A 14739-nucleotide genomic window follows, 5' to 3' on the forward strand; every position below is an offset into this window, starting at 1 on the left:
CCACTTCCCACTCCGCTAGGGCCAGCCCAGCTCCCTGCCACTTCCCCAGCTTCCTAAAGCACCACCTCCCCAGGCCACCCGAGCCTGGTTTGTTTTGCACCAGGGAATGGAGCCCCTGGAGGAAGCAGTGCTGCCACGGGGGGTGACGTCCATACCCATCTGGTGATCGGGTGTGCTCCTGAGGCCAGGTGGGGACACACACACCCTGCCAGCCCCGGGGACCCACGGTTTGACATCGGGATGGGCTTGATCAGAGTGCCCTGCAGATGTACGTGGCCCTGCAGATCCCTGCCCCTACTCTGGCCATGAGGACCCAGATGCCAGGTTCTGTATCCCTCTTGCTCTGCCCTCTGGACCTCTGCATCTCTTCCCATGCTCTTTCTGATGTTCAGTTCCTCTCTGCATTTGAATCTTCATCTTCTCTCATTTCACAACTGCATAGCGATGTGTACTTGTTTGCTTCCTTCCTTTTCATTTCTATTCTGGTTCTCATGTTTCCTGGCACTGATGAAGCCAAGACCTTCTCCAGCAGCACGTGCCTTCCCCCAGTCCCCAGCTGTGGTACTGGTGGAACTAAAGGTTAATGTCTTTCTTTCTGCTGACTCCACAGAGGTGCTCTCCTACCAGAGCCCCTTCCAGCTCCACAGCCACATCCATGGTGCTCTCTGGCAAGGAGAAAAGAGTAGGAAATGACAATGCTGCTGTTAATAACAGGGTCCTGCTGTCAGCAGCAGCTACACTGCGCACTACACGATGTCCACAGCAACAGGGAGGCTGCGGAGTTCCTCAGGAGCTCCCCACTCCCTTGTGAAGCACACGAGGGAAATACAGAACGTGCACCAAGGTCTTCCTCTCCCAGCTGCTGGGGGCCGGCGAGCAGCCTCCCGTGCGCGGCTGGGGAGGAGGAGCAGCGCTGTGAGGAGCGCTGTTTTCAGTCGGCCCGCGGTGATTTTACAGAGCTCTTCCTTGGGTGTCGTGGTGCTCTGCCCTCCGCAGGGCCGCCAAAAGCGATCCTGCCCTCGGCCCGAACCTCACAGCACTGAGGGGCTGCCGGGCTCGGGGGCACATGGATCTGAGGCCCCTGAGCCCCCACGGAGCTGGGCACGGAAGAGCCACCGTCAGAACAGCTGGTGCTGGTGCCACCGAGCAGGAGGTGCTGCAGACACCGGCGGTGTCCCGGGCTCCCTGCGGAACAGCCCCGTTGGGCGGCGGCCGCCCCTCAGACCAGCTCCGGGCACAGCCCGAGAGCCCAGAGCGCCTCACCACAGCCCATCGCTCTGCTCTCCCATTGGATATTGCTGTTGTCCGTCACCTTAAATCCCGCCTCTCCGCCAATCTCCGGCCTCGGGATTGGCCGTCCCTTACGCGGCTCCTGAAGCACCCTAGTTGGCCGCCATGTTGGGGGCCGCTGCCCGGCGGAGGGGCGGTGCGGCGCTGGGCTGTCGCGCATGCGCGGGCCGGGCAGGGCCGCCGCCCCGGGAGCGCGCGGCCGCCTCGGGAGCGCGCCCGGCCCGAGGATGCGCCAGGCGGGACAACCCCGGTGGCCCGGCCGGGCACAGGTGAGGGCGGCTCGGACCCCTCGAGCCCCCCGGGCTCCTCCGCTGTCCCGGGGCCGCTGGGCGGCGAGGGGAACGCGCTCCTGCCAGAGGGCGCGGGGCCGGGAGCGGCTGGGGAGGGGCCGGGGGTACCAACTCCGTGTGGGCCGGTGAGGTGAGGGGGGGCCCGTCCCGCCCAGACCCCTGAAGGAGGGAGGCCTGGTGAGGTGAGGCGAGGTGAGCCCTGCCCTGTTCCAGAGGTGAGGCGAGGTCAGGTGAGCTCTGTGCCGTCCAGCCCTGTGAGGAGCCGCGCACGGGGAGCAGCTGCCCGAGCCCCGCTGCCCCGGCAGCACAGAGCATCGCGGGCCATGCCAGCGGCGTCCCCGGGGCTGCCAGGCCGTGCCGCCGGCTTTGCATGAAGGCCGGTTTGGTTCCCAGGATGTTCCCGCTGCTGCTGTCTCCGGCACGGTCCTCACTGCCACCTTCGGCCTCGGGCGGCACCTGTGGGAAGTGCCGTGCCTGGAACGGGGCCTTTGCTGCCGTACGTGCAGACCAGGAAGGACAGAGTGCTGTGCAGGGCTTGTCTCCAGGTGTGGTGGGAGCTCCTTCAGGCTGTGGACTCGTGGGTTATCGCACAAGCCGCTGGCACTGAATCAAAAGCACATTTAGTAAAGCAAGCACGTCAGTTTTGACATCTACACGTGAACCATTCCATACACAGCCTCAAGTATATTCGTGCCAGAGGGCAGAAGTGTTTGCTGGTGTGCTCCTCCACCATGTGCCTCATCTTTCTTGGAACCCAAAAGGAACTTTTTAAGATAAGTTGGAGACATGTGAAAAGCTTTCTCTTTATGCAGAGTTGGTGCTACCCTGGCCAGCACCTTTCTGAACATGGGCTGTTATTTTCACTACCTTTGGCCATCTGTAATGGCCCACAACAGTTTCTGGACCCTGTGATCCTTGACTGTAATATCTAGTTTTTGAGACTTCTGCCTTTGGAGCTCCCAGGGTGCTTCAACGTGGAGTTGAATGGGATGCTGTAGGAACCATCAGGTTTTTCATTGCATTGGGTCACAAACTTCTTTGCTATGTGTACCAAAAGAGTCAAAAAGCTCCTTTCTATGACCAGGATAGGACTTCAGACTCACTATAAAATTCAGCAAAAATGTGTTTTATGGCCACAAAAAAAAAAAAAAAGGAATGGCAGAGCTCTTAAGTGCTTCTGTTGGAAAATTTAAGTCAGAATGATGTTGTAGGGTTGATTATTTAATCTCTGTTAAAAAGAAATCGATTTTTATCTCCTGACGTGCAAGAGACCTGCTGCAGTCTGGTTTCAGTTGCCCATAAAAGCTCTGCCTTTTGTGTTTTCTGGGGGAGAGTTCCCACTGAAGTGTTCATTGGAATGAACACATTGGAAGTGTTCACTTGACTGCTGGAGAGGTTGATGCACTAGGATTTTAATTCTTGCAACTAATTTGCTGAGGCTTGCGTGAAGGTTTGAGGCTTGGTAAGATCTAAGGTAAATATGTAGAAATTGTACCTAATTCTAAGCTGGTCTTGGTACCAGTTTCAGGCATTTCTTTCTCAGAGCTGTTCCCATGCTCTGCCAAAACCAGTTTTCTCTAGTTTTCATTTCAGTGCTAGATGTGTCTTCTGTGCATTCAGTGAGCCTCAGTGGATAGACAAGAGTCTCTCTTTTTGCTCCCTGTAAGTGACAGATGTCTGCACTGTCTCATGGCAAGGGCACTTCACAACTTAAAAACGTCTGCTGTAAGGAACCACCTCCTTCAGATTGTTTTGCTCCTGCCCTCTCTGAGCTCCATTTGATGTGCTCTTATGTGGTGAAAGACAGTGAAAATTTTCATTTTCTCCATCCTAAGACACTCTTGACTTTATTACTTTTGATGTGTCTTCCAAACTGAGGAATCTTTCCTTGCTTAGGTCTTCCTTTTCAGGAGGTTTTGGTGCTTTTGTTCACCTCTGCAGCCCTTCCAGTTCTTTCCCCCCCTGCTTAGAGGAAAAGTACCAGATGTGCACGTAGAGCTCCAGACGATGGTGCTCTGGGGACTTCTGTGGCAGCACAGTGCTGTTCTTCTGAGATCCTTGTTCCTTCTTCCCAAACTGGTAATTACAGCTGCCTCTCCTCAGCAGCAGCCTTTTTCTGACATGGAGGGTTTAGGCTGTCACCTCAGGGTGGCCTGGGCTGGAATCCCTCTCCTGCCAGCCCTGGAGTGTGTCTGCAGTGTGTGTGTGTGTGTGTGAAGGCTGCAGTACCCACGTGTACCCCTTTCTAAAAGCTCTCAGCTCAGTTCTGCTCGTGCTCCGCGTGCTCTGTGATTTGCCCTGTGTAAGGATTGGCTTTTTGCTGCCCTTCAGCACCCACATCCACCCTGCTGTGCCTTCTCAGCTGCTGAAAGTCTGCTGGGGGAAGAGGAGGCTGTAGGCGGCTCTCAGGGGAAGGAAGAGAACCTTGTCCTCTGCTCAGGGCCACTCTGCAGAGCCTGGTGGCTGCAGTGTTTGGGGTCTCCAGCCCTGTGGGGCCCTTTGACCATGCAAGCTGTGTCTGCATAGCCAGAGAGCTCGGGCTGCCCTGCTGGAAGTCATTGCTGAGGCTGGGTTGGCCACTTGTTGCTTTGTAGTGAGCTGGTGACCTGAAGCTCTTGTAGCATCAGGAACTGATGCATGGTGCTAATCACTAGATTTTGTAGGTTTGTGCCAATAGCTCCTAGTGATACCGATGTAGAAGCATGCTGTCTTTTGGGATAAGTGAGTTTAAGATTAATTCCACCTGATTGAGAGTATTTTTAAGAGGCAGTTAGATGGAAAACAAGGAAAAGTGACACTTAAACTGAGTGATTGTTACAGAAATCAGCTTATCTGAGTAGCAGGAGCCCCCTGTTGCACATACTGTGGTGTTCTCCTGGAGCATTTTCAAGGAATTCAGCCTTTTCCGAACCGTGGTGGTGTTGTGTCAGTTAGACACATCTGTGTGATCTGTGCAAGCAGGGACACACTCACCTGGTCTGTGTTCCACCTCACTTTGTGTCCCTTCAAACAAAGATGTTCTTTCTGCTGTAAGAGTTTTTAACTCTTCCAAACCATAAGCTGCTAAACAGATTTGTGGGGACTTCAGTAGTTATGCCTGCTGTCCATCCAGTTGTAAGGTTTTGTTTTGGTTTTTTTTCTGTTTGTTGGTTTGGTTTTTTGGTTGTGTTTGGTTTTTTTTTGTTTTTTTTTTTTTTTTGTTTGTTTGTTTGTTTGAGTGATTTATATAAAGCAAGCCTGGGTAGAAGCCATCCTCCTTGCCAGTATCCCAGGGTCCCACCCTTTTTATGTAGACTGGTAAATAGTTTCAAGTTCCTTTTGATCTTTGTCACTGCCTTGTTTGAGTGTTCTGCTAAATGTTGGATAAAAAGGAGTTTGTGACAATGAACTTTGTTCATCTTTATAAAGAATGACAGTGACAGTATCACTGCAAATGCTGCATCACACAGAATGAGGAAAAACATACTGAATTAATTAAGTAAATATTTCATGAGCTGTTTTATAGCATCTGTAAACATTTGTGCATTTTGCAAGATAAATATTCTCAAGCATTTCTGTTTTCTAGTTTAGTGTCTGTACTACAGAAATCCCTAGGAATTCTGCCAGGGTTCAGTTTTATAGCACAAGCTGGGCAGTAGAGGCACCCCCAGACTAATGAGATGCTGATTGCAAACAAAGCCCTTGCACTGGGAGTAGTTCCACTTCTGTGCTGGTACTGCCCAGTGCTGTGTCAGGGTTTGCTTTCATGTCTTGTAACTTAATGTGAGTATCTTGGGATGGGGAGATCAGTAACACTGTTCCTGAAACAGGCCATGGTTCTTGCTGCTTTTAGGTGTCTTTTCCAGGGATGTTGATGTGGTGCTGGTACCAGTTCTCTTTTTCATTGTAAGCTTATAATGAAAACTGAATTGGTCATGTTTTTCTTTCAAAAATAAAAAAAATTCAAAAAAGGTCAAGTGGGTGTAGTAGATGAGAATTCAGAAAGGCACAGAACAAAAGTTGTGTTTTGTAGGTTTCTGTGGTGTCAGAGATTGAGGAGACTTCTGACATCTCTCTTTGTAATTGGTGCTAAAGTGAGTGCTGAAGGCAGTTTGGCCAGGTGTGCACAGCAGCTGTGCTAAGGCAGGCTGGCAGGTAGGGATCGAAGGAACTGATTTACCAGGAAATATCTGGAAGAACAAAAGAACTATGACTTGACCAAATGTTTGTGTGTAGGGAGTATAATAATTCTGTGCAAACCCTGTAAGTGGCATTGGCAGAAGGAGATATTTTTAACTGTCCTAAGTGAAGCTTTTAACTACCCAGAGTGGACACAGAGGAGCGCCCTTTTCCTTTCAGCAAGCAGCTTTCTGTGTATTTAAACACTGGTGTTCTCTCTCCTCGTAGACTTCTCCTCCCCAGGCAAAACAAGCTCACGGTATCTAGGCTTTCCCCACTGGACATATTTTCTAAATCTTCTCTAGACTGACTTACCTATTTGCTATAAAATTGTTAAGGTCCAAGTAGTTGTTTTCAGTTTGTGTATTTAATTTGGAAGAAAGATTTATGTGTCCCAAAGCGTGTCTATTATTTCCATCTATTTCAATTGGTCTAATAAAAGATATTACCTCATCTCACAAACCTTTATCTCATTTAGGGGCTTACATCATCACAAATAGAGCAGCACTGCTTTTACTGCTGGTGTAACAGACACCATGTCCTGTCCCCTTGGTGCTTCCTGTCACTCCCAGTTTGTGCCTCTCTGTGTCTGGTTTATCCTGCGTTCTTGGGTGTGTTTCTGTCCCCATGTGCTGAGTTTTGAAGCTGAGGAGATGACTCTCTCAAGCTGCTTTCTTACCATTCTTCTGCAATAGGTTTGTTAGGTTTGTCCTTTAATACTGGATCTCTATAGATTGTGCCTTTTGGGGGTTTTGGTTTTTGTCATTAGAATGTCTGAGAATGTTGAAAGCCATACAAAGGACAGAAGGTGGCATTCAGGGTAGGTGTGTTTGATACCACAATGTGCCTTTTCCTGATAATGACTTGTAACTTTTTACATGTTAGGAGCTGTGGATGGAACACCGAGCTGAGGAGCCGGACATTTTCCTGAAGGCTTGTGTGTAGACCTTGATGCTTGAATGAATGAATGAAGAATGAAAATGCTCCCTGGAGTGGGTGTGTTTGGAACTGGTAGTGCTGCCCGGGTCCTGGTACCCTTGCTGAGGGCAGAAGGCTTCTCCATTGAAGCTCTTTGGGGGAAGACTGAAGAGGAGGCCAAGCAGCTGGCAGAGGAAATGAACATCTCCTTCTACACGAGTCGGACTGACGATGTCTTGCTGCATCAGGACGTGGATTTGGTCTGCATCAACATCCCTCCACCACTGACTCGGCAAATTGCTGTGAAGGCTCTAGGTACCTTTTTGTCCTTGGAGTTGCACCAAAAATCTGTAGCTTGTTGGGAGATTGAGATTGGAAGCTGTTATCTCAGCACAGTTCTGGTTGCACCAACAGGCAAATGTGGTGCTAAAAATTTTGTGTGGCATTTGTGAGAAGAGTTACCTGGGGTTTTTTTGGTAAAAATACTGTTAATAATTGCTTATAGATCTGCTTGAACCAATTAGGCAAAAATATTTTGCTTGGGTCAGACTGAAGTAATGGTAGGGAGTTAGTAATAAAAATCAGCTGTATCAGAGACAATAATGAGAGGGTAAATGGCTTTATGCCCATTAAAAAAAAAACCAGAGCAACAACAACAACAACAAAAAATCCCACAAAAAAACCAAACCAAGTTGTTTAATTAATTTTAAATTTTCCCATGTACTAGGAAGATTTGCCTGGAAGGGGAAGGTTGTTCAGCTCTGCTTTATGCTTTCTCCACAAGTAAAATCAAACTTGGAAGTTGAAAGCCTTTGAAAAAATATTTGTATGCACTCAGTGGAAAGTTGTGAATTAGGAGCTAAGAGATGCTGTTTTAGCTGTGAGCCTGGCCACTACCTGGACCACTCTTGGCACATCCATGTCCATAGCAGGCTGATGTGGTCCCAGTGGAGGAATCCTTCTACCTGACTCAGGAGGGCAGATGCTGGGGACAGCAGGAGGAATCCATCTAGATGAGAAAGAAGGGATGACACCCCAGACTGGTTGGGCAGGGAGATGGGAGCCAACTGCCCAGGCATCCTGACATTTCTTAATTCCCCAGTGTGTGACTTTGTAGTGTTAATGTCCTCTCCTGCAGTGCAGCGTGGGTGTCAGTTTGCGTGTAATTCTGTAAATAACAAGGGGGATATTTTTACTCTGTTTACAGGAGATACACGAGTTAATTTTAGGACAGGTAATCTCAGACCATGTGAGCCAGGGTGGTTTGTTGTGCCTCTTTTCTCTACAGTAATTTCTTTTGGAAGTAAATAAGTCCCTGCACAAACATTTGCAATGCCTCTCAGATATGCAGAGAGAGATTTCGGGCTTTTTTTTTTCTTTTCTTTTTTATACTGTTAGATTTGTTTGTTTACCTTGTTAGAGTACTGTCCTTTGAATTTTAAGGTATTCTGATTTTTAAATATTTGAACTGTAAGTTATAATTTATCGCTTCAAATATGTTAAAATCTCTTTAAAGCACCTGTTAGGTAATATGCATGTCAGTAGTCTTGTGGCTCTCAATGATCAAATGGACTAAAAAGGAAAGGATTCACCATTCTCTGATGGTTTATTAACTAAAAGGGATTGGGATTTCTTCATTGAAGGCTAGGAACCCATAAGATGACATTATCCAGAGGAGGAAAGGAAGGTAAAGCTGGTGCAGAAATACAGAGGTTGTATGTATGCTTGAATGCAAGTTTAGGAAGTGAAAGGCTGAAAAAGCCAGGGAGATGCATGGATGTAGCAGGAAAGGGTAACAATCACTTCCTCTGTTCTGGTCTGTAAACTGATGCAGACATCTCTGGCCAGTGTGCTGCTGACCTTGCCTTTCAGCTTTCCAGGTTCATTGCAGTGGTATTTGCAGGTCTGCTGCCCAGTATATTGTGACTTACTTAAAGCCAGTGTTGGGTGGTTTCCTGTCCCTGCATGTTCTAAAGGAACACAGAACCAGGGGAGGGCCAAAAATGGCAGCAACATATTTTTTTGGAAGTTGAGGTTGATAGAGTGATGATTATAATCAGAGAATTATTTGCTGTGAGTTGTTTATAACAGATTGGTGTTTACTTGCCTGGAGACTGGGCTTTAGGAAATGTTTTGTTGGGCTTGGTTTGTTTGTTTTAAAGTGGTAACAGTTTTATCATTTATTTTTGTACCTTTTTCTACTTTTTTTAAAAACCTGTGCTTCCATTTGGTAAAGAGGAGAAAATACCCCAGTTTTTCTAGGTGGTGCAGTTTCCTTGCTTAAGTTTCTTGCTGACAGACGTCCATGAACAAGCCTGGGGACAAAGCAGTGACACTGGTTTGAGTTCGTGAACCAGACAGAACAGATCAAAGCCCAGAGGACAGTTCATATTAAAATCAGGGTAATCTTATGGTTTATCTCATATATATATAACAGCAGGCAAAGCAAGAAGCTCTCTTTAAATTTGTGCTTCTTTTGATCTCAGAGGAACTAAATAAATTTCACCTAATGTCTGTTTTGTAGTTCATGTCCCACAGTTAAATGCCCCCATTCATGCTCTCATGTCTCCTGGATGGTGAGGGCCTCAACTGAAAATTTTGCAGCTATGGTTTAGGGAAACAATATGGTACAAAGTTCAGGTTATTCATTACCAAAACAATAGTAACAATCCCGGGGATGTAAGCTGCACTGCCTTGAAAAACAAAAGGCATGGCCATTACCTTGGTAAGGGACCTTGTAGCCATCCCTGACTTGGCCCTTGTCCTTGTTTCATGGCCATCTCTGTGAGCTTGGGGACAGCTGGAGGGATGTCCACTGAAGGTAACAGCAGGATTATCCCAGAGCTGTTCTGTGTTCCCAGGTCTCATCCTGGCACTCTGGCAGTGCACAGTGGGCTGTGCTGAGCTGTCAGTGTGCTGCACTGGCTGCCATCCCAAAAAAAGGCATCAGGCACTTTTAGCTCCTCAAGTGCCTCTGCCTGGGCTGCCACAACGGGCACAGCACTGAGGGCGAGGCTGGTCAGCAGAGCAGGGAGAGCCCGGGGTGACAGGGCTGTCCCCAGGCTCTGCTGTCTCTGCTCTCAGTCCCCACTGCAGGGACCCAGGGCAGGGCAGCAGGGGAGCAGCACCAGCACAGCACTGGCTGCAGAGCTGTTCCCATGGAACAAGAGTCACTTTGGTTTTCTGCGAGCTTTGAGGGTACAGATCTGCTCGGGATGCTGTGAGAATCCCTTTGCTTTCTCTGGTGGCTTTCCTGTAAACTGCCAGGAGACAAGCAGCATTTAAACAAGGCAGATAAACTGGACTGAAGCAGCTCTAGATGCTTGTCCAGGTGCTTCAGCTAGCCCTGAAAAGTACTGAACTGAGTGTTGTGCCTTGCCTTGGCAGCCGGACTGAGGACTGGGGAGTCAGAAATGGTCCCTGACATGGGGGTTACAAATGGACAGCCAGGGTGTCCACTGGGAGTTTGACCTGACCCTTTGTTCATTAAAGCTGCTGTAGACTCGTATCAGTACAGGGGATTTGTCACTTGTAGTCTTCCCATTTTCTGACTGGGTTTCACTTGTGTCTATTAGAAGCAGAGGTTCTGAGTCTCCTGTAGCTGTCCCCTGCCTGAGCTGTGTCACGGGAGCATGCTGGCCCCTGGCCCGCTCGGAGGGTTCCTGGAGGGCTGGCTGGGTGCAGCCGGGAGGGGGAGCGCGGAGAGCAGGACCCACAGTGGGGGATGTGCCTTCCCCTCGCGGGGCGGGGACCGACCGAGGTGCCTGAGCTGGTACCTTCCACTGGGAGTCAATTAAAAGCTGTGCCCCGCAGGGAGCACAGGCTGCTCCTGGCTGAGGAGGAGCTTTCAGAGCGGTGCCAAGCGCCCCGTGCAGTGATTCCTGCAATTCTTGGGCAGAAACTCGGTGTGCCAAGACTGACCTTCAGGTCTGGCATTCCCAGTTAGTGTCTGTAATAACTATGTTAGGAATAACATGGTTATTACACTGAAAAATGTCTAGATAAGTATTTGATCAGAACAGATGTAAACCAGGAAAAAACAGTAAAAGTAAAGCCCTGCCATGAGAAGGGGGAATACCAGAAATGTAAGAACTGGTTAAAACTTGTACTGTCATGCACTTTTGTCTTACTTAATTTCTGCTTTACAGTTAGGGAAAAAAAGAAGATTATTGACTGCCCCATTGATTTAGGCTGAGCGCAGTGTAAAGTGCATCAGGAGCAACAACAGTGCAGTGGGTCAGCTTGGGGGTGCAGCTCTTGTTCATGTAACTCAGTCACCTTTTGTTTGATTGTACAGACAGGCTGTATGTGCACAACAAAAAGATTTGCTTTCTAATTAGAAAGGGTTGTTTTAAAACAGTCCTCTTACCGAAACATTATTTCTAATTCTTGTGTTCTGTACACAGAATCTGTATGTATATCTTTTATATATATATATATATTTTTATATATAAGTAAATTGTATGTCCCATTTATATTCATTTAAAAAAGTAAAATTTTATAGTGATGGTGAAATACGAAGTGAAAATCAAATCTCCCTTTCCCCCACCTCTTCCCTTCAGGGTACCTGGCTTTTTTTTTCCTCCTCTGGCTATACAGATATTCAAGTAATTTTTTAACTATAGCACTCATATTGTGTCTTGTTTGGATGCCATGTAATGGCATTTGGATGTTTATCTTTCATGATGTAAAAATCCTCTCTTTATTTGGAGCCTCCCTCTGTGAGAGTTTGTCAGCTCTGCAACTGGAGCATTTTGGAAACAGCTTTGAGTCTTGCTGGACTTGGCATTCCTACTGTAGTTCCCAGATCTTTACCTTAGAAATTGCAGCAGGAAAGCCTAGCTCTTAAAACCACCACTTCTTGACAACCTTTGGGGTATCTGGGCAGGCTTTGCTCAAGTGTGCTAAATATTGTAATTTTTTTGTGCTGCAGGAATAGGGAAGAACGTGCTGTGTGAGAAAGCTGCTACCTCTGTGGATGCCTTCAGGATGGTCACAGCTGCCAGGTATTACCCCAAGCTGATGAGCATCGTTGGCAACGTTCTGCGTTTCCTGCCCGCCTTTGTGAAGATGAAGCAGCTGATAGAGGAGCACTACGTGGGCAACGTCATCATCTGCGACGTGCGAGTCTACGGGGGGAGCCTGCTCAGCCACAAGTACAACTGGATCTGTGACGAGCTCATGGGAGGGGGTGGCCTGCACACCATGGGCACCTACATCATCGACCTCCTGACTCACCTCACCAGCAGGAGAGCTGAGAAGGTCCACGGTTTGCTCAAGACTTTTGTGAAGCAGAACACGGCCATCAGCGGGATCCGCCACGTCACCAGCGACGACTTCTGCGTTTTCCAGATGCTCATGAGCGACGGCGTCTGTTGCACTGTGACTCTCAACTTCAACATGCCCGGGTCCTTCATCCACGAGGTCATGATTGTGGGCTCTGCCGGCCGCCTCATAGCTCGGGGGACAGACTTGTACGGGCAGAAGAACACTGCGCTCCAGGAAGAGCTGCTGTTTACAGACTCCCTGCCTGTCAACAAGGGCCTTTTGGAGAAGGGCTTCAAGGACATCCCTCTGCTTTACCTGAAAGGAATGGTGTACATGGTACAAGCCCTGCGGCAGTCTTTCCAAGAGCAGGAAGACCGTCGGACGTGGGATCATAAACCTGTGTCTATGGCAGCCTCTTTTGAAGATGGCCTGTACATGCAGAGTGTAGTAGAGGCCATCAAGAAATCCAGTAGGTCAGGTGAGTGGGAGACTGTGGAGGTGATGACTGAGGAACCAGATGCCAACCAAAACCTCTGTGAGGCGCTTCAAAGAAATAACTTATGAACATTCCTACCTTGGAAAATACTACTTCTGGCTGTAATGTAAAAAACAACAGTTTTTAAGATATGTAGATTCTTATTTAATAGCCTGAGTTTCTTGGTTTTTTTAAACATGTAAAATATGTTCTCATAGGAACAGTTCTGGTTTAAATTGTTTGAAGAGTTTTAAATGTTTCTGTTTTTTGCAAACATTTAATTTGTCTTGGAGACTGGTAGGAAAACTTGAATTGCCCTTTGCACTTGCAGTAGCTGAAGTGAATTGTGGGATCTCTGCCATTGCATGGCTTGGAAATGGGACACAACCCCTGTTGCACAGGTTGCTGATTGAACCATGAGAGCATGTAGAGCAAGATCAGGGAGTATCTGTTGTTCAGATGCCTTTTTCCTTTCTCTTGGAGACTGATTTATGTTTTAATCCTCAGTTTGTAAAATTTTAGAAAAGAGTTCAGTGATGTAACAAGTCTCTGAACTCCTATAGGATGAAAAGTAGAAGGAATGAATTAAAGTTAGTAACATAAAGATCAGCCTTTTGGCTTCCTGTATGTGGTGAATGTCTTTCAAATTCATCCAAACTGATGTTTTATTTAAATGATACGATAATTCTCTGTTGTTGGTGTCTTGGCAGGAAAATATTCAGGAAGTCTGTGATGCATTGAGCTATTCTTCCATATCTGTAGACATTATTCCTTCTACTCAAGAGGCTGCCTGCATCCAGCAGCTGTTTTTCCATAAGCTCTGTGCTTATGTCAGTTGTGTTTACTGCCTGGCAGCACCAGTGCCGTGCCTGTGGGGCCACGTTCTCATTTCTGTGACTGTTACTAAATAAATGCCTCCCTGGGTCATGGGATTGCCACAGTGTCGTGGGTAACAAAGTTGTACAGCATGAACCTTTCAGGGACCTGAAAGTGGAAGGAAGGAGGTATTTCCTACCTCTTGCAGCTCTCTTCATGTGCTGGCTGGGTAACTGTCACACTACACACATCCTGTTAGTTGAGAGAACAGGGACTGAGCTGCCATGGGTAAATGTGCTCTTGATCTCAAACACTGGCTATTAACCCTCTGGTCCAGCCCGTCTTCATGCTCTCCTGCAGCTGGTGTCCAGTGGAGACATTTGCTGGCAGATGATGGGGTGGAAGTTCATTCCTTTTGAGAAATGTTTCTCTCTGAGGCAGGTATGTGGAAAGGATAGTCTAATTTTACTACATTTGTTTTGTGTACTTGAAAGCTTTTTTTAAAATTTATTTCCCACTAAATTGTAACCCTGTGTATTTATGTATATTAACATGCACGCTGCTGTTCCATAAGCTGGACCTCCCTGAAAAGTATCATGTTTTCTACAGAAATAAAAAGTTGTGTTTGTTGAGGGAATTCTCTATGCAGCTGTGTGCTTGTGTTTGATTCGGTCAAGCTAAAACCATCTTAATAAAAGTGAACAGGAGACTCAGAGCCGAGACTCAGTCTCTGGTGAGTCCTTCCCCACTTATTGTAGAAGTTGCCAGAAGACACCAAGTAAGAAGCAAAATCCCTGCAGTATTGATGGGACCACTTTCTTTGCTTGGAGTGTAAATCAGGTATTTACCTTTGGATATTTACTTTCCAGACTCTGACAGAAACAAATGTACTGCTGTGCTGTATTAAAGCATAGCTGCTCTTGTGCTCTGCACATTCTTGTCTCTACTGTGAGCTGTGTGAAGGAAGTGCAGGTTAGATTGGATATTAGGAAAAGGTTCTTCACCCACAAGGTGGTTGGGCACTGGAATAGTCTCCCCAGGAAAGTGGTCGTGGCCCAAGGTTGCCAGAGTTCAAGAAAAGTTTGGACAATGCTCTGGGAGGCACAGGGTGAGATTCTTTGGGCTGTCCTCTGCAGGGCCAGGAGTTGTACTCAATGATCCTGCCATAGGTGTGGGCATCTAATTCTTGTGGAGTCTGTGTGCTATGTAAAATGGATAACGTGTCCTGAGCCCTGACTGTTTTCATGCCAGTTTGGGGTCTGTTTTGAAGCTGTCCCTCTGGAACTAGAGAACCTTCCTTTGTGCCTTTGTCACCACGTTTGTATTGGGCAGAACAAATCTAAAGCACAGCTCCTCCTCTATGAGAAGCAGCACAAAACATCTCCGGATGATCCCAGTAAAGGAAGGAGGGTGCCGAGACTGCTGGGTGAGAAAGAGACATGACCGCAGAATTGAGCGGAGGGGTGAAAGGGGCCTCTCGTCGGCCGCCTGCAGCCTGAGGCTGTCCTGCACGGGCAGAGCGGG

At 47.7% G+C, this 14739-nt stretch overlaps 1 protein-coding gene across 4 annotated transcripts; it reads left to right on the top strand.

Annotated features, from left to right (window-relative positions):
* The first annotated feature begins 1458 nt into the window (after positions 1–1458).
* Positions 1459–13859, top strand: GFOD2 (Gfo/Idh/MocA-like oxidoreductase domain containing 2). 4 transcript variants are annotated; one of them, XM_084215420.1, is made up of 3 exons: positions 1459–1559; positions 6624–6971; positions 11590–13859. In XM_084215420.1, the coding sequence occupies exons 2-3, from the start codon at positions 6713–6715 to the stop codon at positions 12486–12488; spliced, it is 1158 nt and encodes a 385-aa protein (XP_084071546.1). In that variant the 5' UTR covers positions 1459–1559; positions 6624–6712; the 3' UTR covers positions 12489–13859. The 4 variants fall into 4 exon arrangements, with proteins under 4 accessions (XP_084071546.1, XP_084071548.1, XP_084071545.1 ...); XM_084215422.1 differs by lacking the exon at positions 1459–1559 and adding an exon at positions 1996–2125; XM_084215419.1 differs by lacking the exon at positions 1459–1559 and adding an exon at positions 6312–6433.
* The last annotated feature ends 880 nt before the right edge of the window (positions 13860–14739 follow it).

The sequence above is a fragment of the Fringilla coelebs genome, assembly GCF_963513975.1.
Source record: "Fringilla coelebs genome assembly, chromosome: 14".
NCBI classification, from domain to species: domain Eukaryota; kingdom Metazoa; phylum Chordata; class Aves; order Passeriformes; family Fringillidae; genus Fringilla; species Fringilla coelebs.